This window comes from Leuresthes tenuis, unplaced genomic scaffold (genome assembly GCF_036924035.1).
Source record: "Leuresthes tenuis unplaced genomic scaffold, fLeuTen1.0.hap1 SCAF_19, whole genome shotgun sequence".
NCBI classification, from domain to species: Eukaryota; Metazoa; Chordata; class Actinopteri; order Atheriniformes; family Atherinopsidae; genus Leuresthes; species Leuresthes tenuis.
In genome coordinates, this window is record NW_027325373.1 from 20620527 (window position 1) to 20647630 (window position 27104).

General features: G+C 43.2%; 1 protein-coding gene across 6 annotated transcripts in view; it reads left to right on the forward strand.

The window, feature by feature from the left end:
- The window catches only part of fnbp1b (formin binding protein 1b), a 48429-nt gene extending 23009 nt beyond the window's left edge, over nt 1-25420 (forward strand). Inside the window, exons 5-20 of one of the 6 annotated variants that reach the window (XM_072371448.1) lie at nt 3349-3411; nt 4599-4703; nt 6692-6706; nt 8138-8266; nt 8615-8761; nt 10909-11100; nt 12539-12727; nt 14436-14528; nt 16482-16496; nt 16792-16827; nt 19544-19653; nt 19792-19924; nt 20245-20366; nt 20499-20653; nt 22025-22183; nt 23694-25420. In XM_072371448.1, the coding sequence (XP_072227549.1) occupies nt 3349-3411; nt 4599-4703; nt 6692-6706; nt 8138-8266; nt 8615-8761; nt 10909-11100; nt 12539-12727; nt 14436-14528; nt 16482-16496; nt 16792-16827; nt 19544-19653; nt 19792-19924; nt 20245-20366; nt 20499-20653; nt 22025-22183; nt 23694-23701 (1671 nt within the window). In that variant the 3' untranslated portion in view covers nt 23702-25420. Of the gene's footprint in view, nt 1-3348; nt 3412-4598; nt 4704-6691; nt 6707-8137; nt 8267-8614; nt 8762-10908; nt 11101-12538; nt 12728-14435; nt 14529-16481; nt 16497-16791; nt 16828-19543; nt 19654-19791; nt 19925-20244; nt 20367-20498; nt 20654-22024; nt 22654-23693 lie in introns of those variants that run through there. The other 5 variants (XM_072371449.1, XM_072371450.1, XM_072371451.1 and 2 more) reach the window with 5 other exon arrangements.
- The last annotated feature ends 1684 nt before the right edge of the window (nt 25421-27104 follow it).

Consider the following 27104-nt stretch of genomic DNA (forward strand, 5'->3'; position numbering starts at 1 on the left):
TGCTCATCTGACCACATCGGCGACACATCTCAGACTAGCTTTACTTCACCTCTGCAGCGTCGCTCAGGTTTGAAGCATCATGTTAATGCTCACACTCTGAGTTTGATCATCTCTTTGTGTGCTGATTCCACTGATCAGATCAGTGAGAGGCCAATCGCTTAGAGACATGTGCTCACCTTAATGCAATATTCATGCTGTGCTGATACCAGGTTCCTCTTCCTCTCAGATGCTTTTTGATTCTGTCTGTGCTTTGATCAAAGTATGTTACACAGATCTACTTATAGTTATAGATCTAAGTGGTAGCCAGGTACTTAGAAACATGGATATGGCAGCTTGTGAGTGCATGTTATATTCATTCAGTTTGTAAATGGGCAGATAAGAGATACAGTGATTAGTGGAGACACTTGAGTATTTGTATTTGCAGATACAAATGCTGCTTATCAGATTTTTTATCAATTAAGCCCACAGAAGTAGGACATAGTACACTGTAAGACAAAATCTCCCCCATAACCAGACTTGTGTCCTAGTTTTCTTGCACAAAGTAGTTATTTTTCAAGATACCTGGAGGGGATCTGTCAGTCTCTGTTGTACCATGAGAAATGTTTCTGTGGAAATTGTATTCATCACAAAAAAGAGAGCTGGTATGCCTTGTGTTATAGAGTAAAGGCTAAATCTGTTGTCTTTTATCTCATACTTACCGATCCTACTTTTATTTAGATGAATGTATTGATGTAGTAAAAGTCACATGCTGTTACTGATCATTGGAATAAGTGGAGGAAAGATGGCATACATCTGCTCCAACCACAAGAGCCGGACGGACCATGTGGGATAAAGGCAGCTCTGAATTCAAACAAAGAGGAGCCGACACCTCAGAACATCTGCATGAATGTCCGCTCCATGCGCTGAATGACTGCATCCTGGATGGCTGATCTGCCATTTTTATCATGATTGAAAGGAAATTAGCCCACGTGTCTTGGTTTCGTCATGATGTCATCACAAGATGTGCATCTTTTTTGTTTATCTTGTCTGTGATGGATGATTGGCTAAGCAAGATGAGATGCTGGACGAAACTCAGAAACGTTGTTATGGAGACAAATATTTATATGAGCAAATGTTCCGCAGTAACGATGACGTCAGCCGGTCTGGTTCTGTGTCTCCTCTGAAGGCTTTGAGATATCTTCACTTTATCAGCATCGAGTACGGCATTCATTCAGAGCATTGAGAGCACTGCTCTTATCTGACAGGTATTTCAAGGTGATGGTCGGCAATTTGGAAAAAAATAAACACTCGATTGTACGTTGAACTGTCAGAAACTACACAATCTCCTGTTTCTGTTAGTTTAAATACTTCCTCTGAAACATTGGAGCACTTCCCCATTTTATTCTGCTTCCCTAAAAACGTTGGGAAATGAGAAGTATGAGTGTTAGGGGGTAAACCAGTTCCCACAAACCACTCTCATATCCAGCGTTTTTCAGGTGAGATCAACCTGTGTCTCCCGCATCACTGTTTATTTCACATCCCTTGCCTCTGAGTGTGGAAGGCATTACATGGAAATACTGACTTCCTTCAGCACTGAAATACCAGAGAAGCCCAAGCAAAAGCCCTCTGTTCTTTATAAGGGGCTGCGTAGTTTATTGAATAGCAGCATCGATATTCAGCTCAGCTACTGGGCTCAGCTTCTGCAGCCTGCGTAACCAGGGGATACCCCATTGACAGTCTAGTCGTTTTCATTTCAGCTTGATTCTGTTTTAATTCTTTGGCAGGCAAACTAGACCACAAGGTAGTGGAAGAAGTATTTGTATGCATTAGAAGCAATCACAACCTAATTTAAAAACAACAGAGTTTTAGAGTTGTTCCTCTGTTTTTCCACTTCCTGGGGATTTGGTCTTTGGTCCACACAAATTGCTGTAAAGAGTTGTTGCCTTTGGGCCAAGCGAGACTTTGTACGGAAACACACAGCATATGTGTTGCTGGAGTTTAGACCAGCAGCTGCCACCTAGCTCTGTCCAATATGCCACACTTGGCAGTGCCACTAAGGCCTGAGATTACTACGTCTGGCTTTTCCTTCGTGCTTTAGTCTGGTGTGACAAGCTGCCATTTCTCTTTAAACATTGCCCTTCATCTGTTTCTTATTCTATTCTCTCTGTCTTGATTTACTTTCCTTTTTGTTAGGACACTCACAGATCTCATCCTCCTCCAAGGCTTTATTTCACATTTCTTATGAAAGTGATCCCCGATACAGATTTAAAAGGTTCTTCCTTTGTCACATGAAATTCACCCGGGCAGTTTTCTTGTAATCTTGCCTACAGACAAACAAGCAAACACATTCTTCAGCCTCTGCTTTTACCTCGGCAGATGAACCAGCACTGAAAACAACATCATCTGCTTTACATGTGCCTGGTGATAGCCCCCAGATGGAAACTCAGGGGAATCTCCAAAGATATTCTAATTATTTCAGAGGGGAACACAAAATTCTCTAAAGTTTTTCTTCTCGGGTTAGATATTAGTGGTTTAAACATTTGACTCTTAACCACAAATGTCAATCTGAGTGTGAAAAAAGGGAGAAACACTCATCAGGAATTCACCAGGGACACAAGTGTGAAACTGGCTGATAGAGTATCATTATTCATGTTTTTAGGCCTCAGTTACGGGATTTCATGAGAATCTTGCTCACATCATTCGTGTTTGGAAAAGAAAGCTTGTTCGTGTGTCTTTCTGACCTCATGAAATTGTAAGTTTAAAATATGTGTGACGTCAGAGAGCAGAGAGAGGAGCTCTTTTCACAACAGAAACCTCGCTGCTGGCGTGTTGCTCTGTGCAAGCATGTGACTTTGAAGCTTCATGAAAACGGTGTCTGTTCTGCTTCAGCACGCTGTTACTGGGCCCTCGCTGTCATTGTTGTTTCATGCACCATGTGTTTAACTTTCACAAATTCGGTGGAACTTCTAGTGCTTTTTATCTCTTTTTTTTTCTTCTTTCGTTTCTGCTCGAAATAAACTGAAACTGTAGCCCCAGCTCTCATGTTGAATGTGGGATATGATCTTTTAGACTCACAGCCATCTGCTCCAGCTTGGATAAATCTCCCTGTGTAAAGCCTGTGTCTTCTGTGGTGATAATGATTATTATAGCTACATAGCGTCTTTCTGAATTTGCCCTACTTTTACTAGTTTACCTTCATACCCTCCTATTACAGTGTGAGTGATATTCCTAGCAGTTAATAAGGTTGAGACTTTCCTTCCACACTGCTTCTCATTTATAATCCCCACTATGTCAAGGTCATGTTCACCTGCTTTCAGATCCCCTGAGCTCATAAATGGTGTGCTTTTTTTTTTTTATCTCCTCCAACAGCATTTCCACGATGGGCGTAAGGCACAGCAGCACATTGAAAGCTCGTGGAAACAGCTGGAAGCGGTAAGTGGCCCCCGATTTGTGCGCAGCTCCACAGATGTTGTTTTTAAGAATGAAAATGATAAATAAATGCTGAGCTTCGGTTGCTTTCATTATGTTATTACACAATGCACAACTGAAACCTCTGTCACGTGGGGTTTTCAGCTGGTGAAAGTGATTTCGATGCCAGATGAAATAAGTAATATGATACAAAAACACATGCTGCCTCTGACGCTCAGGTCGGAGCCGTGTGACGCATGTCGTCAAGAACCGAGGGATCACAGATAGGAGGTCTGAGTCAGTCTCTGCCCGATTGTACAAAGCTTTTAGGGACCTCCTGTTCTGTGCTAACCAGAAAGCGTGCAAATGGTAGACGGACTGCATTCATACAGCGCTTCTTTGTCTACGCAGCTTTTTAGCCTGCGTGGTGCTTTTTCGCCATCATACGTGCACACGCGCACACACCGATGAATGCATTACGGGCGATGAGATCGTTCATCCCCTTCAACATGTCGAAGCCGGAGATCAAACCATCTACTTTCAGACTATGAAATTTATAAATAAATATGCGTTTGTTACAAGTAGCACAGACGCAATTTCAGTCGAGCTTTGAAACTTTGACCACGACAAATGAAGAGCAAGAGCAGGTCCAGCATTTCGTTTGTCTGTGTGAAGGAGTAACAGCAGAAACTTCACACAGCACCACTTCTTATCTCTGCCTGGCCCCTTTGACGAGGGAGAGAAATGCATAACTGCCTTGTCCTCCTCCAACTTCTCTGTGCACTCAATGATACCATTGTGTGCGAGGCAGAGAGACGTAGTTCAGAGTGCGCGCTGGCCCAACAAACACTGATTGTTCAGTTAGAGGGGTCGAAAGAGGGTTGGATGAATGGTTGTTTTTCTGTCCACAAATGGCCACTATGAATATTTGTTTAATCTGCAGGCTGCAGACTTTAACAGACCCCACTGCTGTGTCAGTGACAAAAACTCACCTCTACTGCGCACAATGCTGGGCCTGAAATATGTATTACGTATATATATATATATATACATATATATATATGTGTGTGTATATATATATAAATGTGTGTATGTAAGGCGTGACGTCCAGTTTATGCTCAGCAAAGGTCATGTTTATATTGTTCCTGCTGGTGCTCATTGCAGGAATGTATGGATGTGATCATATTAAGTGTAATATTCTCTCATTTCAGTGTAAAAGAAGGTTTGAGAGGGACTGCAAAGAGGCCGACAGAGCACAGCAATATTTTGAGAAAATGGATGCTGACATTAACGTGACTAAAGCTGACGTGGAAAAGGTATGTGTCATCTCACTCCCGAGCCGCCAATCGTGTGAGCTTGTCCTTTAAGTCCCACATCCTTAACACAGTTGCCTGGCCTCCCCCCCCCCCAACACCTAGCACCCTGCTCTTTTTAATCACCTTTTTTTCATTTACAATTTATCCGACTGCCCTGACCTTGATTTGTCATTCCTTTGAGCCCACGAGACAGCAAAGATTGAGTGACCGTGTATTTGATGCCAGGGATGGTGTGTAAAAGGTGCCATTGTCACACAGCAGTCTGCTGCTAAACAAAGCTGATAGCAGGACTGAGTGCTCATTATCATTGTAGAGCAGCTACCAAACACTGAGTGGGCTGTATGGGCCATAGCTGCAGAGGAGATTGTGTTATTGGTATGCTTCTGTGTGTTACATACTGTACATGTAGGTTTGCTTACTTTTTTTTCATAGGAAAGACTTAAATATGCCTGTCAGGGTTCACTTTAGACAACACATGCAACAATCATCCGATTCCCAGGAATTGTAGACCAGAGCCCCCTGGGCCTGTTGCTTTTGTCATTTCCTGTTGTCGTGTCCAATTAACAAAGTGCTCAAAAATCCTAGCTTTTAACCCACACATCTCCCACGGCCGCAAGGCATCATGGGGCAGCAGCACGTGTTCCTTCCGCTACATCAGCTGCTGGAGCAGAGCTTGGGCTCAGAGTTGACACAGTTCAGACCCGATTATCATGCAAATATAGACTGGAAGAAAGAGCCTTTCTGCACTCTGGACATACAGCCAGGCATCTACAATAGGCTTAGGCTGACACTGAATTCAACTAGCACAGCGGTTCAAGAAGCTAGTCTCCAAACAAGAGCTGTGTTGTCTGTGTTCTGTTTACTGAAGCATGACAGATGCAGATGAAAATGATTTAGTCATGGCAATAATATGCAACTACAAAAGAGCAACATGGTTTCATTGACTCTTTCATTTCTTTTCCACTTATCGCCTGAACAGCTCATTAATTTACCGTCTGTCACAAGGATTATACGAGTAGTTTTGCATGAGATGTGCATAGACCTCACATTAACATCGTCATCAGTTCCCTCCAACATACGTCATGTCGAACTGCATTTTAAAACAATATTAAAGAATATTTAAAGAACTTGAATGCTGATCCTAGAAGCTTAGCTTGTATTCTAATTCCAATGTGGATCTAAGAACTCAAAACAAGGCTGAACTCCTTCATATCTGTGGAAACTTACTCTGTTTCTTCCACATTTAAAAAGAAAAACAACTTAGTGGTATCAATTGTATTAGTAGTGTTAATATTCATTTCTTTGACTTTTTGTTTGATGTTCTCAAACTCAGGGACATAAAATCTTGAGTCTGTGTCTGTACATTTGCAACTAGAGTTCAGTTTGATCTCAGATGATTTTGACAAGTAGCTGGAAGGAGCTCCAGCCCCTGTAACTATGACCATGATACAGCAGGTTCAGTGAATTAATGGATGAATGAATGGTTTAACGTTCCAGTGGATGTTTTTGCCTGATATATGATGTCTTCCTTTAATGTGAAAGAGCTGATGTTTGTCGAGCTGAGGTTTTGCAGTTGTCCGTGCAGCTGGAGCAAACCGTAGACTGTTCCCTCAACCTCTCACAAACAAACGCCTCGGTTTAGGGTTTTGATTTGCAGCCCAGATATCCACATAGACTGTTACAGGTCCGTGTGGAACCTCCTCCCGACCCTCACACACACACAGATGGACTTCTCTGAGTCATAAAGCTTAAAAAAACACCTCGGACTCCTCGCTACATCTGTTCAAGATCTACTAAAAGCTTAAAAGAGCATTTTTTTAATCGATGCACTGATTCAGTGCAAACTTCCCTTTTGAGAGACGACGACTCTTGATGTTTCAGGAAGTGCATCTATGGCAACTTCTTGTTTAGCTGGCAACAGCTAACAGTCCTTTTGTGTGTGTGTGTGTGTGTGTGTTTGTACATTTATTTTCTGCCATGCCTTGAAGCGAAGTTCCCATAAGGTAGGTCCATCGTGCAGAGAACCTTGTATATCTGTGGGAACACACACTGTCTTGACTTGTGTCTGGACACATGGTCACCTGTACATTCTGACACATAGCCTTTGGCAGGTCTGTTAGCACGCCCTGTCCTGTCTGACTGTGATTGGTGGCTTTCTGCGCTGTCCTCTGCCGAACACTTCCCCACCTTGATGTTTACACCTGACAAACCCAAATATCTCGTGAAAGGCAGTACTTTGGGAACCAGCTGTCATTCAAAGTATTTAACAGGTCGATAAGGTGACAGGAAATGTGTAGCATTTGCGCACAGAGTGGTGAGTAAGAGCAAAAGGGGTAATTTCCAGAAAATGACAACAGGATGTGATGTGGCTGCAGGCGCAGCAGCTTGTTTCGAAGTTTTGCTACCAGTTTCGTTGCCATGGAGACAACATGTACCCTCATTGTTGCTCAACACAATTAGCACACTGCATGCACCTACACCAGCGTAGCACAGATGCACCAACGCATGCTCACAGGCCAGTACTTTCATTTCAAGCCACTTGACTTTCACATACACTTTGCAGTATTCCTGTTTTTTGAGGCTGTAACTGTCCTCTTCCACCAAGGTAGTATCTGTCATGTTGCTGGAAATCTGAGATTCTCATGCCCCCCCTTCTCTCTAGTATGGCTTTACTTGCACAAATGTGTGTGAGTTTGAGAGACTCTTGCCTGAAATTGTGGTGTAGGTGAAAACCGCTGGTTCTCAAAATTGCGACTTTGACTGTCCAACATTTTTTTGCCTTTCTTTATGCGTTTAGCAGACCAAATGTTGATTGGAATCACAGGCTCGTGAGGTGACTCTTTGTTATAGATAACTTTGTGAAATCCACATGAGTGGACGGGTTTCAGATCTAATGGAAAAAGCAAACAGATATGAGCACTTAGCGGTGCGAATGCTAACACACACACACACACACACACACCCACGCTGTCTCGCTGCGTTAATCTCATCTCCATCTGCTTGCCGTGAGCCCGTAATAGGCTTCTCCTGCTATGTTTCTGACTGCCTGCTTCCCTTCCCTTACAATGAACTCACCTAAAATGATCAACACTATTGACCATAGGCATAGCCCAGATTGGACAGGCAGTCAAAATCCAAATCCCTCCATTCTGCAGCCGGTGTAGTGCCTTTTTTAAATGTTTGTCTTGGCCTACATATGATCTGATACCAAAGGCTGCTACTGCTCTGTAACTTGAATTTGCACCTGCGTCCGTGCGTCCACGAGCTCCATGTTTATGTGTGTGCATGAGCACCCAAACGGACAGGTCGTCATGTAGGTTTTGATAATGTGGATATGTGTGTGTGTGTGTGACCCATATGCTTGTATTAAACACCGAAGTTTAGCGAGAGGAACGTGTGTGTGATGTGCACGTCTGTGTGTGTTTTTTCTTCAGGCACGGCAGCAGGCTCAGATGAGGCACCAGATGGCTACTGACAGTAAGGGCGATTACTCCTCCTACCTTCAAAAATTCAACCAGGAGCAGAATGACCATTACTACACAATTATTCCCAATATATTTCAGGTAAATACAACAGCAAAACGGCTCGTGGTTTACTTCTGATTGAACGGTCTGCCAGAATGGTGCATTCATGTGCAACAACCCCCAACCCCCTCTGGGTCGATGGCTAAAAATACATTTTCAACATGCAAGCTATGACGTAGAATCCTTACTAAGAGCACAGTTATTTTGTAAAAGCCTTTTTCGTATTAAGATTTTATAAAAATATTAAACGTTTCTAATGTTTTTTGCAATCTCTGATCTAATTCTCAGTAGCCAAAGATTTTAGATGGACTTAAACTGCATCATATTTCATATCAAGTGGTGTCCACGCTCACACTTATGTATGTATATACCTGTGCTGCAATGCAGAAACTTCAGGACATGGAGGAGAAAAGAATCGAGAGAGTAGGAGTATGCATGAAGACATTCGCAGAGGTGGACCGCCAAGTGCTGCCCATCGTGGGGAAGTGTTTGGACGGCATGACGAAAGCTGCCGAGTCCATTGAACCCAAGGCTGTAAGTATGCAGAGTAATGTATCTTTGCACAAACACCACCATATGGGACACATTACTCACTCACCCAGGCAGTCTGTCACTACCCACGCATTGTCGATAAGGCTATCGCTGAAGCAACAAGTTTCTTTTTAGAAATAAAAGCAGCCCATCATTGAACAATAAAGGGCTGTAGGAGGGCTAAGTTTTAACTCAACAAAGACAGACTCAAACAGATGCTGCTCTCCCCTTTATAGCAAGAAAATCAGTGATACAAACAGATGCTGCGTTTCTTCAAAGGAAGGCGAGTTCATTTGTCAGCAGGCGTACAGTGCAATACTCAGCTTGGGTAATATTTCTGTGGCTTTAAAGGGCCGTTTTCAGAAGACTGAGAAATAACCGGTGATGTCACAAGGATTATTGCAAATTTGGCTTTGGCCTTGACATTTTTTAAAAAGCTTTCACTGCACATTAGTAGTCTGGAGTCTGTCAGACCCGGATATTTGGGAGGTTATGAGGTCTTATGAAATCAAAGTCGTCATAAGGAATAAAAGTCTGGCTAAACAAGCCTCTACTGCTTCGGTTTTGATTCTTCTTCTCTTTTAAAACAAGTCTCTACTCATGAAAGGGATTGGCTGTGCTAAATGAATAAATTATCTGTGTAGTTCTGTGACTAAGTGACCTACTGATTCATGCTACTGCTATGAAGAACATGGTCTACAACACTTCAGAAATACCATCTAGTCTTGTTCAACATTGTAGTCAAAATTATCTTACAGTAACTTGACTGGATACAAAAAAGTTTCTGGTATCTGTTCAGAGGTAACAAAAGACCTTTTTTACACTGGTCAAAAAGCCCATCAACACCTGCTAACATCTGGCATTCAGTCCCACCTCAAAATGACTCTGCCTTAGATTTATCTGGCTCCAGTCAGCATTGATTATTATCGCAGACAGCTGTCCTTATCAGAAACTGGTCTAACGTAGCCTTCAGTATACGCTGACATCCACCCCTTCATGTTGCCATTGTTACAACTTGTTCCGTAGGGGCTTGTGGGAGTTATCAGACCAGGTCTGAATACACTGTGACCCCCGCCCCGAGAGCACTGAGGATAAACAAGATGCTTTTGGCCGTGTTAAAGGATTTTATCAGTTTGCTTTAGCAGGTGTATGTGCATTCAAAAAGCTTGTTTAAGAGCGCTACTTTTGGTATAGAAACAGCTAAAATCTATAACCCAGCTTAACAGTCAACATGTTATACATTGTTTAAGTAAAGTGCCCCCCTTACCGTCTCTAGTCCTGTGCTAAGTTGAGCTAGCTGCCGCTTCATATTTCATGGACAGATACTAGAGCAGTATCAATCTTCTCATCAAACTGTTCCAGAAGGTGAATAATGTTATTTCTAAAATGATTAACTTTGTTTTACCGCTTATAGAATTAGGAGACTGTTTGAACCATATATTCAGTTGGTATATTCTTTTGAAGCAGTTATACGGTTGTTGGCTCCTGTTCAATGTTATTGCATATTGCTTTTTTATGACCTGGAATGGAAATGTTAAAAGAAATATGAACAGCATGATATATCGAGATGTCACACGCTGGTGGCCTGCGTTCTGAAAAAAACCCCAAGCCTCTCCCCAGGGATCACATCGTATATGTGTTGTGTGGTTGTCTAGCTACGCGCATGGCCCAGCTCCAGGGAGATGTTCTGCTACAGTAAACAACGGCTGGGAATGACAGATCGCATGCTTCTTCCTCTCTGTGTGTCTCTGCTAATCATTCTCTCATATATGGAGAGAAGGACACCAGATCTTTAACCTAACCTAACCTAACTACAGTTCAGATATGTCCATGTACTCGGATGCATGTGCTTCTTCCTGTGTCGGACCAACCTCACTGTGTCCCCAATGTTTGTGTTTCGTCACGACTCCTGATTGACAGATTTAGGTCTTTTCCTCTCTCTTTTGTGGCCGGCAAACTGAATAGTCCATCTGCTTTCTTATCAGAGAGAAAAGTCACCAGGCCACTGAGGTGCTGCATCTCATTTTCAGATAATCTCCACAAGCAGACATCCTCCTATGAGTCACTGTTCTACAATGAAAGAAAAGGGATTATAAAGATGTATCAGTATCAGACATCTACTAACTGCTGCAACCGCTGTCTCCCACAAGGACTCCAAGCAGGTGGTGGAGTCCTACAAGTCCGGCTTTGAGCCCCCAGGAGATGTGGAGTTTGAGGACTACGGTCAGGCCATGAAGAGGACAGTGTCTGAGACCAGCCTGTCCAACTCCAGAGAGGGCAAAGAGAAGCCTGCTGGCAAGAGCAAGGGCAAACTGTGGCCTTTCATTAAGAACAAGAACAAGGTAACACATGAATGAACACCTAACAAGAGTCACGTTCACACTTAAAGCAAGGCCTCGCTGGTTTTAGTGCATTGTTCTCACGTGGAGGTCAACTTATTGTGGGCTGGGGCTGAAAGGATAAAGTAGATATTTATATTCTGTTTGTCTTCTAATGCAGTCGCAGTAGAAATATGTGTTCATTGTAGTTCCTGTTAGATCTATAGTTTTTAATTTTCTTTTGACTTTTATTCCGTACGTTCAGCTCACGGAATTTGTTGCTAGTTCTTTGTCAGTATTGGCATTTCTGTTGTTATTATTTGCCACCCGTTTTTTCTCCTCCCTCACAATCACTCTCACTGAATTTGGAGCCTCCCCTCTGTAACACACACTAATGTATTTCTACCTGCGCTTTACGGACGGACCTAACTGGCAGATATTAACTGGCTGTCAGAGCTGAAGTAACAGTCTCCTCTCAACGTTTTTCCATTGACTTTTCATCAGACTCAAGTGCTTGTGAACATCAAAACTGATCTCGGGTTGTCTTATGGGCTGGTGGCACTGTTGGTACTGACTTCGGCCAGAGCATGAGGGACTTATTGGGAGTGTGTGAGTGTGTGTGTGGGAGAAAAAGACTGGATGAGAAACCCTATCAGACACATGCACAACAAATTGCAACAAAAGCAAACCAAACGTTTTATATCCAGTGTACAAAGGCATACTGAGACGTTTTTATAGGCTACATGCACACATCTATGCAAACATGACTAAAGCACATGTAGTCTTGCCTTACAGAACAAGGGTTTCTGGTCATTTTTCAGTCTCTTTTGTTTTAAAAGGAAGGGTGTTTGAATCAGCTGGCCGTGCATGCGCATTGGCATCTTAGAACTCACCGCTGCTTCATTCTCTCACTTCTAAACTACTGGTCGGTGAATTCTGCAGTCTGCACTTTTAGGACAGCGATAAGCGGTTAAATTAGTCTGCCAATGACCTCAAATTTAGCGGCTGATGTCCTCTGGGATGTGGTGAATTTCCCGTCTGATAGAAAAGATGGAGAAGGAATCCTAGAAGGAATTCCAGCATGCGCTTTGACTGAAACTTTTTGCTGTGTGCCTTGTTGCAGCTGCTTGCTTTAACACATTTGACGCTTCCTACTCACGCTGGTCGTTTTGTTCTTTTTAACTGTTTTTTATGTTTCATGTCTATGACAGTTTTTTTTCCCCCACAACAAAACTACTCATAAACTAGGTTTGGCATTCCTTTGGTTGTCTTTTAAGTTCTGTTTGGGTTTTCCGTTGTGTGTTTATTTTTTAATATTTGTAGGAGGCTTATTTATTTCGTTTTGTGTTCCCTCCTCCTTTTCTTCCTATGTCTTTTTTTTGTTGGATTCTCGCCCCCTTCTTCTTCTTCTACTTCCGTGTTTTTCCTCCTTCTCCGCCACGGCTCCCTCTCATACTGGTAGCTTATGTCCCTGTTAACGTCCCCCCACCAACCCCCACCTGCCCCCCCAGCCTCATCCCCGCCCTCACCCTCTGCTGTTCCCAACGACCCCCAGTCTCCCAAGCAGCAGAAGGAGCCCCTCTCCCATCGCCTCAACGACTTCATGACCTCCAAACCCAAAATGCACTGCCTCCGGAGCCTGAGGCGAGGGGTAAGTGTGTGCATCCAGCCAGCTTTGTGCATGTGCGTGTAAATGAGCGTGTTTGTCTACACCTGTACCTGAGCTCTGTAGCTGCGACACTGTATGGGCGAAGCAATGCAAAAGCAGAATCTCTGTTGCCTGCATTGGCATCATTTAGCTTATAGATGATGGCGCTCACGTAGAGGACAGGACAGGACCAAATTTGAGCTTTTGTTTTCACAATTAACTGGTCCGAACTGTCCTCAAAATTGCTCAGTTTTGAGTAAAAATGGAAGAATCAGCCAAGTTCAACGGGCCTTTCACCTTCACTCATGCAGTGCTCAGCCTCTGTGCTTCTCTAACATGCTTCTGTAGCACGTGATTTGAAGTTTCTGTTTCCATTAGTCTCCTCATCTTGCCCCTTTGTTTTTCATATTAACTGTGCTCACGATGACAGTCCCTCTCACCAACCTCCCCCTTAGACGCCTGAGCAGTCCTTGCTGTAGCATGGAGACGACAGTTGCTTTCTGCAGCCTATGCTGGATGCAGATTGTTTCACATTTGGTTTTTATGCATGTGATGTGAGGAATTGAACACGGTACAGAGGTTTAAAACCTCATGATAAGATTCAACTGATAAGTATTGTGGGAAATGGCCAGGAGAGTAATTTTAGAAGGCTTCCCAGAGTTTGGTTTTATCAGCAGCTGCCCAGTGTCCTGGTTCATGTCATCAGCAGTTCCTGTTCTAAAGCCCCAGTGTGTTTTCTGATGGAGTCGATGGGTGACAGTCACTGGGGAAGGTCACTGCACGCCTTCCCGTCACCTCCCCTTTCGGCTCGCCCTGACCTCAGGAATGGGCGGTTGCTCACAATGTTCCTTCCGGGCCTCACAATTATAGTTTTTGTTTGTGCTCCTAATTTTAAAGGGCAGCAGGTAGTCGCAGTAAAAACGTCAGCGTGAATGGGTGCTTACATTACATCTGAAAAGGCCAGGGAACAATATGGCGCAGCAGGGTAGTGTGTGAGTATACTGTAGAGGAAATGATTAAATGTAGTTGCATAAAAGAGGGAAGTGTGCAGCTTTTCTGGCGCCTGACAGATTGAGCAGGAAGCGCACGTATCTGAAAGCGGAAGTGCTGCAACAGCTCTCCAGAAGAGAAATGAAAAAACGTTCAGAGATGAATTGTATGCATTGTTTTGAACTGTACACAGTTAAAAAAGAGTTAACGTTTGACCATACTGTGATTTCTCACGTGATTTCAGTCAGGCTGAATGATGGTTTGGAGGTTTGAAACTATCAGAGCTGACAGCCTTTTCTTAGGGAACGAAAACCAGTCCACCTTTTAGTTTCTCATGGCATTTACATTTTTTATTTAAACCCTCCTTATGATTATATTCTAAAATAAAATACTATATGTGCCTTTGAGAGCTCCTGCTGGGAGAACACAGTGTCACATGAAGGATTAGATTAGCTGTGCCTGTGGAGGTGGTGTGTCATGCAGCTCTGCACAGTGGAAGGATGTGCACCCCATCTGGAGAGCCTTTGTGTGCTGCATACTGGCTGTGTAATCCATCCGCTGTCATTGTGTATCTACGCGTGTTTGTGTGTCGTTTGGAAGGAAAAAAAAAAAGAGCAAGCGTCTGTGTTTTGCTAGTCAAATTAAGGCCATATAGAGTATAAGAACATGTTTTCTGAGTTCCCATTGACAAAAGCTTTATTCCCTCTGACGACCACCACAGCAGCAATCCCCACGCTCGCTCATTTATCACAAAGAGCTCATGAAGAGGACTCTGGGTCGACCCACGTATGCTTTTGAAGCAAGGCAATATGTTGTAAGTGTGTGTGTGATGGGAGACAGTGAGTATGGTGAACAGGTGTGTGTTTGGAGTAAAGAGCGACTGAATATTGAATCCGTGCGAACGTGTGTGATTAGTAAAAGCCACGAGAAACACAGGCAGTAGCCTCTTTAATTGCGATGCATTCAGTGTGTGTGAGGAGGTTGTTGGTTCTGATTAATGAGGCAAAACATCCTCACAAAGGAGGCTAGTGTCTGTGGCTGGCTCAGTATTGATCACATGGTTCGGACATGTAAGATCGGGGCGAATGATCGAAGAAGATGGTGACTTCATCCCTCATCACATGAATCAGCTTGAGGTTTGCCATGTCCTGCAGCTGTTTCAGGGCTCCCCCACCGAGCATCTATAAGGGGTCAATTCACAAAGTGTCGCAAGCAACCTGAGAATGTGGGTGATTTTGGGTGTAAGGATGCTCTTCATCCCACTCAGGAATCACCCCTCTGTCCTAAATAAACCATTTATGTGGATATTTGATTAGACGAGTTGTTGCTCACACTTTGGATCTGGGTTCAGTAGCAAGAATTCACCCCTCCAGGGCTTTCTGTGTGCTGGTGTACCATCCTGCAGCCCTGCTGTCTGTCTGTAAGAATATACTTGTATATCTATGTTTGTCTGGGTGGTCGTAAAGAGTTTGTGCTTATGAACGTTTTAGAAATTTTCAGCTAAGGGTTGTAGCAAAGAGGAGAAGCAGTCAATCAGAGATTAAGATGTAGTTCCTTTCTTTGCCGCCTGTTTCATAAAAAGGTATGAAAATAAGAAGAAAGGCGGGTGTGATGGAGAGATGGAAGCCAAACTGCAGCTGAAACATTTACAAGTGCATGAAAAGTGACCAAGTAAAATAAATGTGACACCTTATAGATAAAAAAAAGGAGTACAAAGAGGTGTTTTTGTCCCTTATTCCTCCACAGAAAGCGCTTTCAGTAATATCAGAAAATGACATGGAAAATTAGAGTATTTTACACAGGCGAAGTTCTGGGCGGATCACAAAGTGTCGTAGTGTGGACCGTAACAGGCCTTTCCAGGTGGATGACTTGATTAGCGGACTAAAGTGAGTAGAGCTCCTCGGTGCACCAGCCTGTGAGCCTCTAACAGGATTACAGGTCATCTGCTCCAGCTCTACCGGCCAATGGTTGTTGACCTGCTCTCAACTCTGTTCTTTGTTTTCAAAATGTAACAATAGCCTCTCAAAAATAACTCAGCAAATTACGCAAACAAGCTGTTAATCACACCAGCAACCTTTTTTTTTTCCTCCTCCGCTTGGCTCGACTTTTACTTGGTAATTCCTTTCACGCTCCTTTGATTTGCAGGCCTGACTGGTAGATTCCTTTTTTCCCTGTGTACAGTATGTCTGTCAAAACGCAGGCCTGCTAAGGTGATAGCGCGCTTTTGGCGCCCTCTGCTGTCCCTTCCAGTAGCTAACGATGAAGACGTAAAGGGCTCATTCACCCTGTTGCAGTCACACTCCCTCTACTTCTGTCCCTTGCGTTCATACTCACTTGTCTTCCCTTATCTTGTCTCACTCTTTAGTCCATGCTTGTGAAGAAGGTTGGCCCTTTTTTTTACTTTTTTCATTTCCATCAACACATTTCTCATGCTTCCATTAATCAACCATGTTAAACACGTTAAACTTCACCACTTTAGGAAAGAGCGAGGGGCTTTACAACTGAAATCATTTCTGAAAGAGCTTTTTTATGACACAACAGTGTTAACGGTAAATCCAAATCCTTCAGCCTCTAATCGCTTTACCCTCTGTTCCTCATATGGTGAAGTCTGGCAAAGCGAAGCATTGTTTTGAAATGCAGGTAAACTATTTTTGTCTGAAGGAAAGCAACAAGAAACGGCTGTGATGTGCTCATGATGCTGACTTTTTCTGTTGTCTCTTTCTCCCTCCTGCTCTTGGCCATTTCTCTCTCCTCTCCTCCCATGAAGCTTTCTCTCAAGCTGGTAAGCATGACCGAGTAACTGCACGTTCATAGCGGCATGACCACAGGCACGCATGTCCCGCCCCCCCCAGTAACACGACGTTAATAACGTTCTGTACAACGTTATGTTTTTTTTTTTTTTGGGATGTGGCTTAATTATCACATTTTCTGTTGCTGTGACACATCGATGGACCCAACACTCATGTCGTTGTCTCATTTGTGTTATTCTGTGTGTTATTTTGTTGTGTGTCTTTTATGTTGTGGCCGTGTTCTCGTCCCGTCTCTCCCATACTGTGTCTGTGGTCTCTGTGGTGCAGATCACACTCAATTCCCACGTCCGGAGTCTCATTGAGGTGATCAGATTTACTCCATGTTTTATCTGTTAGTCTGTCTTGTAGACCCTATTGTCTCAACAAAGCGTCCGTTCTTGTAACAAATACTAATCTGATCATGTGTAGATGTGGTTATCTCGTGTCTTTACTGTACATTGCATGCTGATTTCTTTTTTGTGAACCTATCAGATGAGACCTGAATGATGGCAGGCCTTCACAGAGAATCAGCTGGATGTTAATATGTCTTCAGACAACTCAGACCATGAGGGTTAACGGAGTAGTTTTGGGAAAATTCTTTTTCACTGATTGTGTTGATGCGCTACATATGAAACTACAGCCAGAAGGCTGGAAACAAGGGGAAACACCTGGCCTGGCTCTGTCCAAATGAAAGAAGAATCCACCTATTCTGACGTCAAAGTCGTTTGAATAATTTAGCCATTTTTTTGATACCTACAAAAGCCAAAGTTGAATTGCTAGACAGGGGCAGTGAGCAGGAAGCTGCTGTCCCTGACTAAGCAACGCTTCATCATACAATGGAGATGGCTACATCTTTCCCCCTTCTTTCCAGCTTTGTGCTAACAGCCACCGACTGTTGTTTCATGTTTAGCGCCTTTGCAACAAATTCTCACTCCCAGCTAATTTTCATACTGTCGCTCAGTCTGGAGGCCTTTGTGTCACATTTTAACGCAGGATTTGTGCAGGTAAGTGACTCAGGTTGGCATTTTGTTGACAGAAGGGGTCAAGTATTGGGCCATTTTCAGTCACTCTTTGGTTGAGACTCACTGGTGAGTTGTCATTGTTTTACCTGCAGTAGATGGCAGTCAGGTGGAGAACCTGAAGGATTCCTAATGGTTGAGCTTAAGCCGAATGGCACTCAGAAGGGATACACATTTTCCACCATATATCAACTGAAAGCTGAAAACTTTCACAGCGGTTGGAGCCAGAGCTGCATTTTGTGTCAGAAAGTTTTTACCTCATCGCGACACTTTGTCAACAGCAGAGCGTCCATGTAGCAACAGTCTGTGGTCCATCAGAACACCCTGTTGCAGACCCTGTCCATGTAGCTGTTTGATGCAAAATCCTCAATCTGGCGCTCGCTCGAAACTCTGAAACTTTTTCAGGTTTGAGTTAGACAGCAAAAATGTCCCCCTCTCACGGCCCCCCTCTGAGTAGCTTTCAGCTTAAGCTCCCCTATCAGGAATGCCTCTGATCCACCAAACTGAGAGCATTCGACTGCTGTAGATAAGACTGACTGCTAATAGGTACAGCACACACAACCCCACTTTAAAATAAAAGATGTTTAAGTTTAGCTTTCAGATTAAGATTCATCATGGATGTTGATCATGACACAATTATCCCTCCTGAAAGATAAGCAGCAGCTCCGCTGACAAACCCTGCGATAGGGCGGGCACTCGGTTCTGACACCTGTGAGGACTATTCCTTTTCTTTCAAGGTTGATATTTGGTACCCTGCGCTTTGGAATGTGACACAAAGGGTTCCTAATGATGCAACAACTTGGAAGTGAGCGTTTTGTTTGACAAAGAAGCCGACAAGTGCCAAAATAGTTAGATTTTTTCTTGAAGCTGACTCTGCAATGGCAATTTTTGGCTTTTAGAGCGATAAATCCGGGCCTGATTTCACATAGAGGGTATTCAGTATGTAGAGTTAAAATCGGTTATACTACAAACAACAAATTACTAAATGACTGCTTCTAGATTTTCCGTGTGTAATGAAACTACGTTATAGATGGTAGTGTTTCTGGTGGTTAAAATGTTAACACTAATCATTGAGCATGACGTTTCTGCATGATGACTGACAGATCTTTGTTATGTTGCATGCCTGGTTAAGTGTTGCATGCTGATACAGCGAGAAGGGGTAAGGTTGCCATGGTAACCTAGCTGCTGTGTTTGACCTGGCTCATGTGCAGTGAATCCTGACCTCAAGTGCGTAGCTCCAGCTGTTTTATCCCGTGACACCGTCTCAGAGAGACCCGGCTGCAGGCCTTCACCTCTTCAGTCCACACAGGCCGCAGTTCTTCTGAAGCCAGAGGACCCAAATATTAGCTAAAGGCCTAGAAATGATTAAGTGAATACTGGATTGTGTTTCAAGATAAAGCACTTTTATTAAACAGGGTGGGTTTTTTTTTGGTTTTTTTGCCTTTTCTAAGAGATTGTACAAGCAGCCGGAAGTGTAGAGAACAGTTTGAGAGCTTACTAAGCAGTATGACTCAGCGATACAGACTGGAAACGGACTGATTAGGAAACCTCTCACATTCACACAGCCTCCAGTTTAAGAGCACACAATCCTGTAAGAGTTCAATCAGACAGCTTCAGTCCCATTAGGCAGCTCACTCTGACATTTTATACAAGCAGTAATGGGAAGCAGGGATTCTGTATCACATTTGCCATGTATTTACAGAGGGTGCCACCTCAGGTGTGGAAACTGAAGAGGTGAAAGGCCTCAAGTGTTTACACAGACAAACATCTTAGCTCTCAGTGAGGCTGTTAGAGAGCAGCTGCAGTATCTCCTTCTGACAAATTCTGCTCAGTTTATTTGAGCTGTTGTGTATTTGGTTCGCGGGCAAATGGAGATACTGCACCTAACTAGAAACGGAGCCTTTGAAAACAGCAGCACAATAGCGGATAATCAGATTTGGTTGTTTCCTAACACATTGTTGTGTCTCTTTCCCTGTTTATCTCTTCTTTCCGGCTGCTCTTTCCCCTCTTTGCGCTCTCAGGGTTCTGGACCAGAAGACTTCAGTCACCTGCCACCAGAGCAGAGGAGGAAGAAGCTGCAGGGCAAGATCGATGAACTCAATAAAGACATTCAGAAAGAGATGGACCAGAGGTATCTTTATAACGTTATAGATTAAGCTTCAAGAAGCTTTTCCCATCCACCGATTAAAGACAATATTTATTTTCTACCCCTTAAATGTAGAACAAATGCTTGAAGATGTGTTCTGACTGTAATCATTTGCTCTCTCAGGGACGCTCTAACTAAGATGAAAGATGTTTATGTGAAGAACCCTCAGATGGGAGACCCAGCCAGCGTGGACCCTCGGCTAGCAGAAATCAGCCAAAACATTGAGAAGCTCCGGTTTGAAGTGCAGAAATTTGAGGTTAGTTCAGTTGGAGCTGCAGTCTCCAGTGTTAATGCTGTCGAATCAGTCTTGTTTGGTTTGTCCAAAACAGTAAATAATGAGCAGCCTAAACACACATCTGCAGCTGAAGTAAGTCCAAAGAAGCCTGTCGCTCATCCATATTTGGAGAAGATGGGATGCAGCTGGAGGGACTGGCTTTACAGTCCTGTTCTGTGCAGGCAGAGAATAGTCTGGCTTTAAATAAATACAGAGGTGTTTCTATGCCAAACATAAAGATCTTGTGACCCATAGGCAAGAAACTAGAGTTATTACATCTGTGACAACCGCATGTGTTTCAGGGCTGGTTAGCGGAGGTTGAGGAGAGGATGCCATCTAAGAGTGACACCCACCGGAGAAGTGGTCTCTTTGAGACCCAGAACAACACAACAGTGAGCAACAACTGTGCGCAGGACAGAGAGAGGTATGGTATACTCTGGCAAATGTCAGCCCCCTGCCAAAAGAGTCGTTATCCACACAGTTTTTTTGTTTTGTGGAAAAAAACCTCATATGTTTTTACAGTATATTTACTGTGTGTGTGTTGGCCCCTGAGCAGCCCGGATGGCAGCTACACAGAGGAGCAGAATTCAGAGGTTCAGGTTAAAGCCAACATCAACCCCACCACCACCACCCCAGAGTTTGACGATGAGTTTGACGATGAGGAGACCCTGCCCACCATTGGCACCTGCAAAGCCTTGTATCCCTTTGAAGGTAACAGCGGCCGTGCATGTTTGAGATGAAAGGGTTCAAATTAGTGCGACACGCATATCCTCCAATAGTTGACTGGCACGGGTAAGGTCCTGTTAAGGCTAACTGTTATGGATGCAGGGTGGGGGAATGGAGGAATTCCTTTAGGTGAGGAGGAGTAAGGGTGTCATCTGTCTCTGGAAATGTGTGGAGGAGGAGTGCGAGTGTGCAGTCATTCCTCCTCTGCAGTGTTTTTAAAACCAAATTTGGCAAATTCTCCTTAGCCGTCGAGTACAGAGCTCCGTGCAAATCACACGTGCTGAAGAGCTCTGATCGATCCGAGGGAAGATGAATGCTGCTGTCTTCCTTTTAAAAGATGTGTTGAACTCTCCTGAAGAGTTAAAAGAGAGGATTCCCTCATCTCAGGGAGAGCTGGAAATATGGAGAGCATGCTTTAGCTGTACTGACTGACAGATGTGGGGAGCTAAACCTGACCTGTTTTGTTTTGCTGCTGATAGCTTGTTGCCAGATACCAAGTGCACTTTTTCTTACATACCTATATTCAGCTACACAAAGACTTTTGTTTGTTTCTGTAATGAATATAATTAGAACAGCAATAATGCAGTAATGCTGTAGTTCTGCAGCGATGTTCCAGGTTGTCATGCTTAGCTGATCTAATAGTGATAATCAGGAAAGTATTGTAGCTTTAGAAAGCTTTGTAAAGCTTTGTGTGGGGAACCAACCAGTCGGCCAGAACTAGAACTCAGAGCAAAACCCCCGCAGTTGAAAATTAGACTCTTTTAAATGAATTGAAGGGCAGTTTATGACATCATTACCAGAGAGATAGCAGTCCATGCCACCCGGCTTCCTGGCCGAGATAACCACTCAAACTCTTTCCATATGAAAGGACTTTTACACTCTTTCTGTTCTCAACATTTCCTCAGTTTTATAATGATGCACAGGGTCTGATTGTGACCCTTTTACACGATCACAGGCTTTTTTCCATCTTTTTGAACTCATTTGATGAAAGATTTCAGGTTTGAAAAGGTAAAAGTGTGTCCTGCTGTATGTTCACATTTTGAATACTGCCATCCTCACTTCTTAAGTTGAGGCTTTATAAAGTAAAGTTCTTCTGTCCCTGAAAAAGGTTTCTGTTCCATGAAAGGTAGATGCACCCAAACATATGCTACTTTGTGAGCAGCAAAATGACTGCAGCTTTATCAATTTCTCCATCATTTCCCCACCTGCTTCCTTTTTTATTTCAATCTAATTTACACATAAAATGACTAATCAAACTTAAGTCATTTCCTCTCAATGTACAGAGTCAGCTTTTCTTTCTTTGTGCTTTCGTCTCTTCCTTTCCCTCACTTCTGTTGTGTTTCCCTCCTCCTGCAGGCCACAACGAGGGCACCATCTCTGTATCTGAGGGGGAGCTGCTGTACGTCATAGAAGAAGACAAAGGAGACGGCTGGACACGAGTGCGGAGGAATGAGGACGAGGAGGGATACGTCCCCACATCTTACGTTGAGGTCCTTTTGGAACCAAATGCCAAAGGTGCTATGACATACATATAACTCAGCAAGTTTATGCTGCGGCTATTTTTGTTGCTGTGAGTCAGTGAGTTTCCATTCACATGCGAAATGAGCAGAACAAAGATTAGAGATTGTTGCTGATGGCTCAGACAGACATGCGAACTGCCTTTTCAGAAGGAAGGACCAATCAGATTTGTCCATTGTGCCTCGTGACAGGAGGGACAAATGTGGCAGAGTTGTGAGCCACCTTGAGCTGTTCTGGAGCTTTGAGCAAAGTATTTGCTTTAGTGTAAGATAGACTTACATGAACTGTGAGAACTGGTAGTTCATCACCTCTTATTCACTGTAGTGCCACCTAGTGGTCATACAAAATGAGTTATGACAGCATTAGTCAAAGCGCAGCTCCTTGGGACAAATCAGCTGCTGACAATGATCACTTGCACATGACTTTCCTTTGTGTGTAGTTTTTATTATTTAATGTATCAAATGAAAAAAATGTTCAACTTGTATAATCAAGGGCCAAAACCTTGGTCAAATGTTAGGAAATGAAGAAACTCAGCTGTGTGAATGTACGCTCCATCTGAAGTGACAAACAAAAGCGGATTTATTGTGTTTTATCACTTGTACTAAAGTAAAAACAGGCTCGATATGCGGCCATGCAAAGGTGAATTTACACCTGCTGTAAAGTATGAGTACGTATTCAGAGGTATTTTTCTAGGCTGAACAGGAATAAGCATCGCATGCTGTCAATCTATGATGTCACATCAAGAGGTTGTGAAAGTAATCTGTCCTCCCTGTAAGGGTTCATCTGACAAGATTCTAAAGCAAGTCAGTAAATGTAATGTGTTTTCCTCTCTTTTAATTCAACTTCTGATAACGATAGCGTCGGCCTGTTCTGGTCCCTTTTTTCCAGGCCAGTGGTAGAGGAACGAAGGAGTGGGAGTTATAGCTGTGCAGATTGCTATGGTGAGACTGCACCGAGACATGGAGGTGGCCGTGATTTTAAAGCTTTGCAGTGTCTTGCATGAGTTGTCAATTCTGACTGTAAAAGCATAGGCCTCTGTTTCGTTCCACTTCACTGCCCGCAGACATTTACAGCTTCTTCTGCTGAAGACTCAGAAGGCGGTCTGTCATAGATCAGACTTTGTTTAGCCTCCTGCCTCTTTTTATGAACTCCGATGGCTTGTTCCAGGCACCGCAGCCCCGTGCTTTTAATGGAGAGCCTCTGAGGTGTGGTGCATGCTGCGGGATCTGTGGGTGTTCTGTCCTGACGGGAATTTAGCATGTTGTGACCCAGAGTGGTGGCTGCTTTCTAACGTGCATTCAAGCCCGAATGAAGTGGGAACATCTAGGGTTAATGTGCAGATCGCCTCGGTGCTGGCACCACAGTGTTGTTTTAAATCAGTGCCGCAAATTCGACGACCTCCTCTCCGTATTTGAACATTTGGGTCTTTTGCTGGATTTTTCGTTAAGACTAACTGTCCCCTCTGTTATTTTTGTTTGTTTGTGTGTATTATCCTTTTGAATTGCAGATTCCTAAATGTGCGAGGCTGGCAGAGGAATGTCAGGGCAAGCAGCCTCGGAGAAGCCACCACGTGAAAAAGAGAAAGATGACCGGAATCTTAAAACTGAGAGAGACGGCCGATAAGAACGCTGCTGAATTTTCCAAACGTTATGAAAAAGCTTAACAGCAGCGTCGCGCTTCCCTCTGCAGAACGTTGTGAAACACTGTTAAGAAAAATCCATCGAAACTCCTTAACAACCACTCAGATTACAGTACGCAGTTTGCTTTGTGTTGTTTTCAGCAAAGCTTTGCTTCTTAATGTAACTAACTCCGCTTGCACCATGCGCCGTCATGAACGAGGCTTTTGGCTTCGCCGCTCTTAATGCCCCCCCCCCACCGGGCAGTTTTCTCCTTACCATTGCCCCATGACACACACACTCACACACATATACTGGAGTGGGTGTGGTCAGAAACAGGACCGAGACCAGCATGAGCCTAGCCAAAGCCTAGATGGATGAAGCCGTGTGTGTGTGTGTGTGTGTGTGTGTGTGTGTGTGTGTGTGTGTGTGTGTGAGAGAGCAGTGAAATCCTGATTGGCTCATTGACTCAGCAGAGAATCATCCCAGGCTCATCCGTTAGATCACCACCTTCACTCCTTCCTCTAAAATCAGCTCCACATTTGCAGGTTTGGCCCAACAGGAGACGGAAGGTGCTAATTATCTTTCTGTATGTTACTGTGCTTCATGTTTGTTTGATCTGAATGATTGTGTCATGTGATGTCCAGCGTCCTCCTCACCATCTCCCCCACGTTTTGGTGATCAGCTGGGGGAACAGCCTCAGATGATGGGTCACCCATTCCTCCACGCTTCCCAGGTCCAACAGTTTCTTGTCTTGGCTGTTCCTTTCTCTGACCACACCCCCTCACCCCCTCAGGCGGCTCAGGCTATCTATCCCATGGCTGCTTTGAGGCCTCTTGTTTTCTTTTGTTTCTTTGGGGTTTTGTTTTTGCAACAGCTTGGGGCGTTGTGGTGTGCTGCATGCTTGCCCTGTCTTCCTCCTCGTCCCTCTGCTGGCGGCTCAGAGAAGCGGCGTTGGCGTTAAGTCAGCTTACGCCTCCAGCCTTTCTGTTCAGTTAACCCTCATTGCCTGGTCATACTGTTTAAATTAACCCGAATGCTACTGTTTGGGTTCGGTGCCTGTGGTTCCTTTTTTTTAATATATATATATATATATATTTCTCTTTTGTTTGTTTTCAGAAAGCATGTTTTCCTGTTTTTAACAGAAAGTCTGTGATTTCCTCCTCCCAGTGTTCCTAAAAATAAGGACGACGGGGACCTGAAAAGCTGTTTTCTGAATGATCTTATGCATAGAACGTTCACTGACACCTTGTGCGTCTCTTTTTCTGTATGTTTGAAAAAATGTTAGTTTTGTTATGTTGCGACCAGTGTTTCTAAAGCAAGTTGTGGTTAGTTTACAGTTAATTACCGTGTGAGAATGCTTCCACTTGGTCCAAGCAACGCGGAAATAAAACCCTCTGTCTACTGTATATGGAAATGTACCGTGATGCTGAAATCGTCACCTGATTTGGGCCTTTAGCCGGGTTTCTGTTCTGATGCTGATGTGAGCTGCAGCATGGTGAGAGGATTAAGATGTGATTAGGTTTTTATAATCATGGAACTGTCAGCGGAGAAAATCTACATCTACTGCTTTTCCCTGCTCAATGGCACATACTGTACATGATTTTAACCTCTTTTTTTTAAAAAAACATTTGATTATGTTGAGTGGAGATTCTTCTTCTTTTTTTTTTAGCTGGGAAGTTCTTTTGTTGCTTACTCTACTTATTGTTTGGATGAAGCCATTGTTGAATATTCATCTAATGCAGAATTTCCTGAACACTTCCCACGTAGAGGAATGATGGATGCGATGCTCATTTGGACTCTTGTTGGAGGGAGCGACAGATTCCTGTTGAATCAAGTTGAAAAGAACCACATATGCTCTGTCTTTGCTGTCGCTTCACTTGTCAAGATGTTTTTTTTTCTTTGTTTTCTTTTCTTTTTTAAAAAAAAAAAGTTTTCTGAGCGATAAGAGCCCAGCAGTGGCTTCGTGACAGCCGTCTGCCTGCCATTGCTCTGAAATGAAACCGCAAATCTTTTTCGCCCCAGAATCACCTGCCTGTACAGAGGAAATGACGTGTTGGAATTAGAGAGAATATATATGACTATATAAATAAAGTTTAAAAAGGAAAACATCTATTTTAACTATCGAGAGTCTTACCATGACTTTGTCTGCTTTGCAAAGTAAGACTTCTTTTCCTTTGTAAGGTCTACCAAATGGTGTGTTTTGCACTTTTTCTTTTTTTGTTCTATTTGGTGACCCATGCTTGTTTTGGAGCACTGAATACTTTGTATTGTGTTTACTGTGCCAATTAAATATGCCTGAAAAAAAAACTAATGGTGTTCTTGTTTTCCTTCTCTCTGGAATTCATACACAATGAGGAGTAATCACCAGCTGCTTTAGTGATGTTATTTATCTGTGATTTTGAGTTTATTAACAAAGGCTGCACATGTTTACACGAGGATCAAGTTTGATCATGAAGCTTTATGATTTAATAAAATGGGGATTCATCTAAATAGCCCACAGGCACCACACTCCCTTATTGTTATTTTCATGGATTAATACTGTATATCAGATATAATCAGTTTAACATTACATGAAACAGAAAAGCAGCCCTACTGAAGGTGGAAATATAGATTGGTTGCTTTGTTGTTTACATTTACATTAATCTGCAGTCAAGACAATCAATGTAGACCTGCAACATATGTACAATAAACTTTCTCACTGTATAATATAATTTCATACTGTATTTTGACTTAATCTTCAAAAGACTTTGCAAACCAAAAGGCTACTTTAACAGGTGACTGTTTCCTGTATGCAGTTCCATTTTCTGGCCAGCAGGGGGAAGTCACGCTCCATTTATAACTCCTACCCAAAGCGAGTTAGACACAACTGAGCGCGTTTCTTTTTTTTCTTTTCTGTTTACCACTTTATTTTTCAGTGGCTCAACTGAAAAGTGAAGGAGGATTGTAACTAATTTTACCAAACCTGAATTGTGAACAGTTGAATGATCTACCCTGGACCACAGACTGTGTTTTACATCACTGTTGGTTCTAACGGTGCTGCTTAAATGTTAAAATGTTCTATATTTTTGCACCTAATAAACGAGACAATTTTTTGCTGTTAATCTGAAAGTGAAATTTGAGTTTTCAAGTGGTTTAGTGTGAGTGGTTTTCTAATTATAAAAGGGGATCTCTCAAAGTCTGAGCATCATACCAAGTTTGCTCATCATTTTACAATCAAAGGAGATTTTCGAGGGCCTTAGAGAAAGAGTTGATGATGTCCAGGTGTTCAAGATTACAAACCATTTCTTAACACTCTGCCA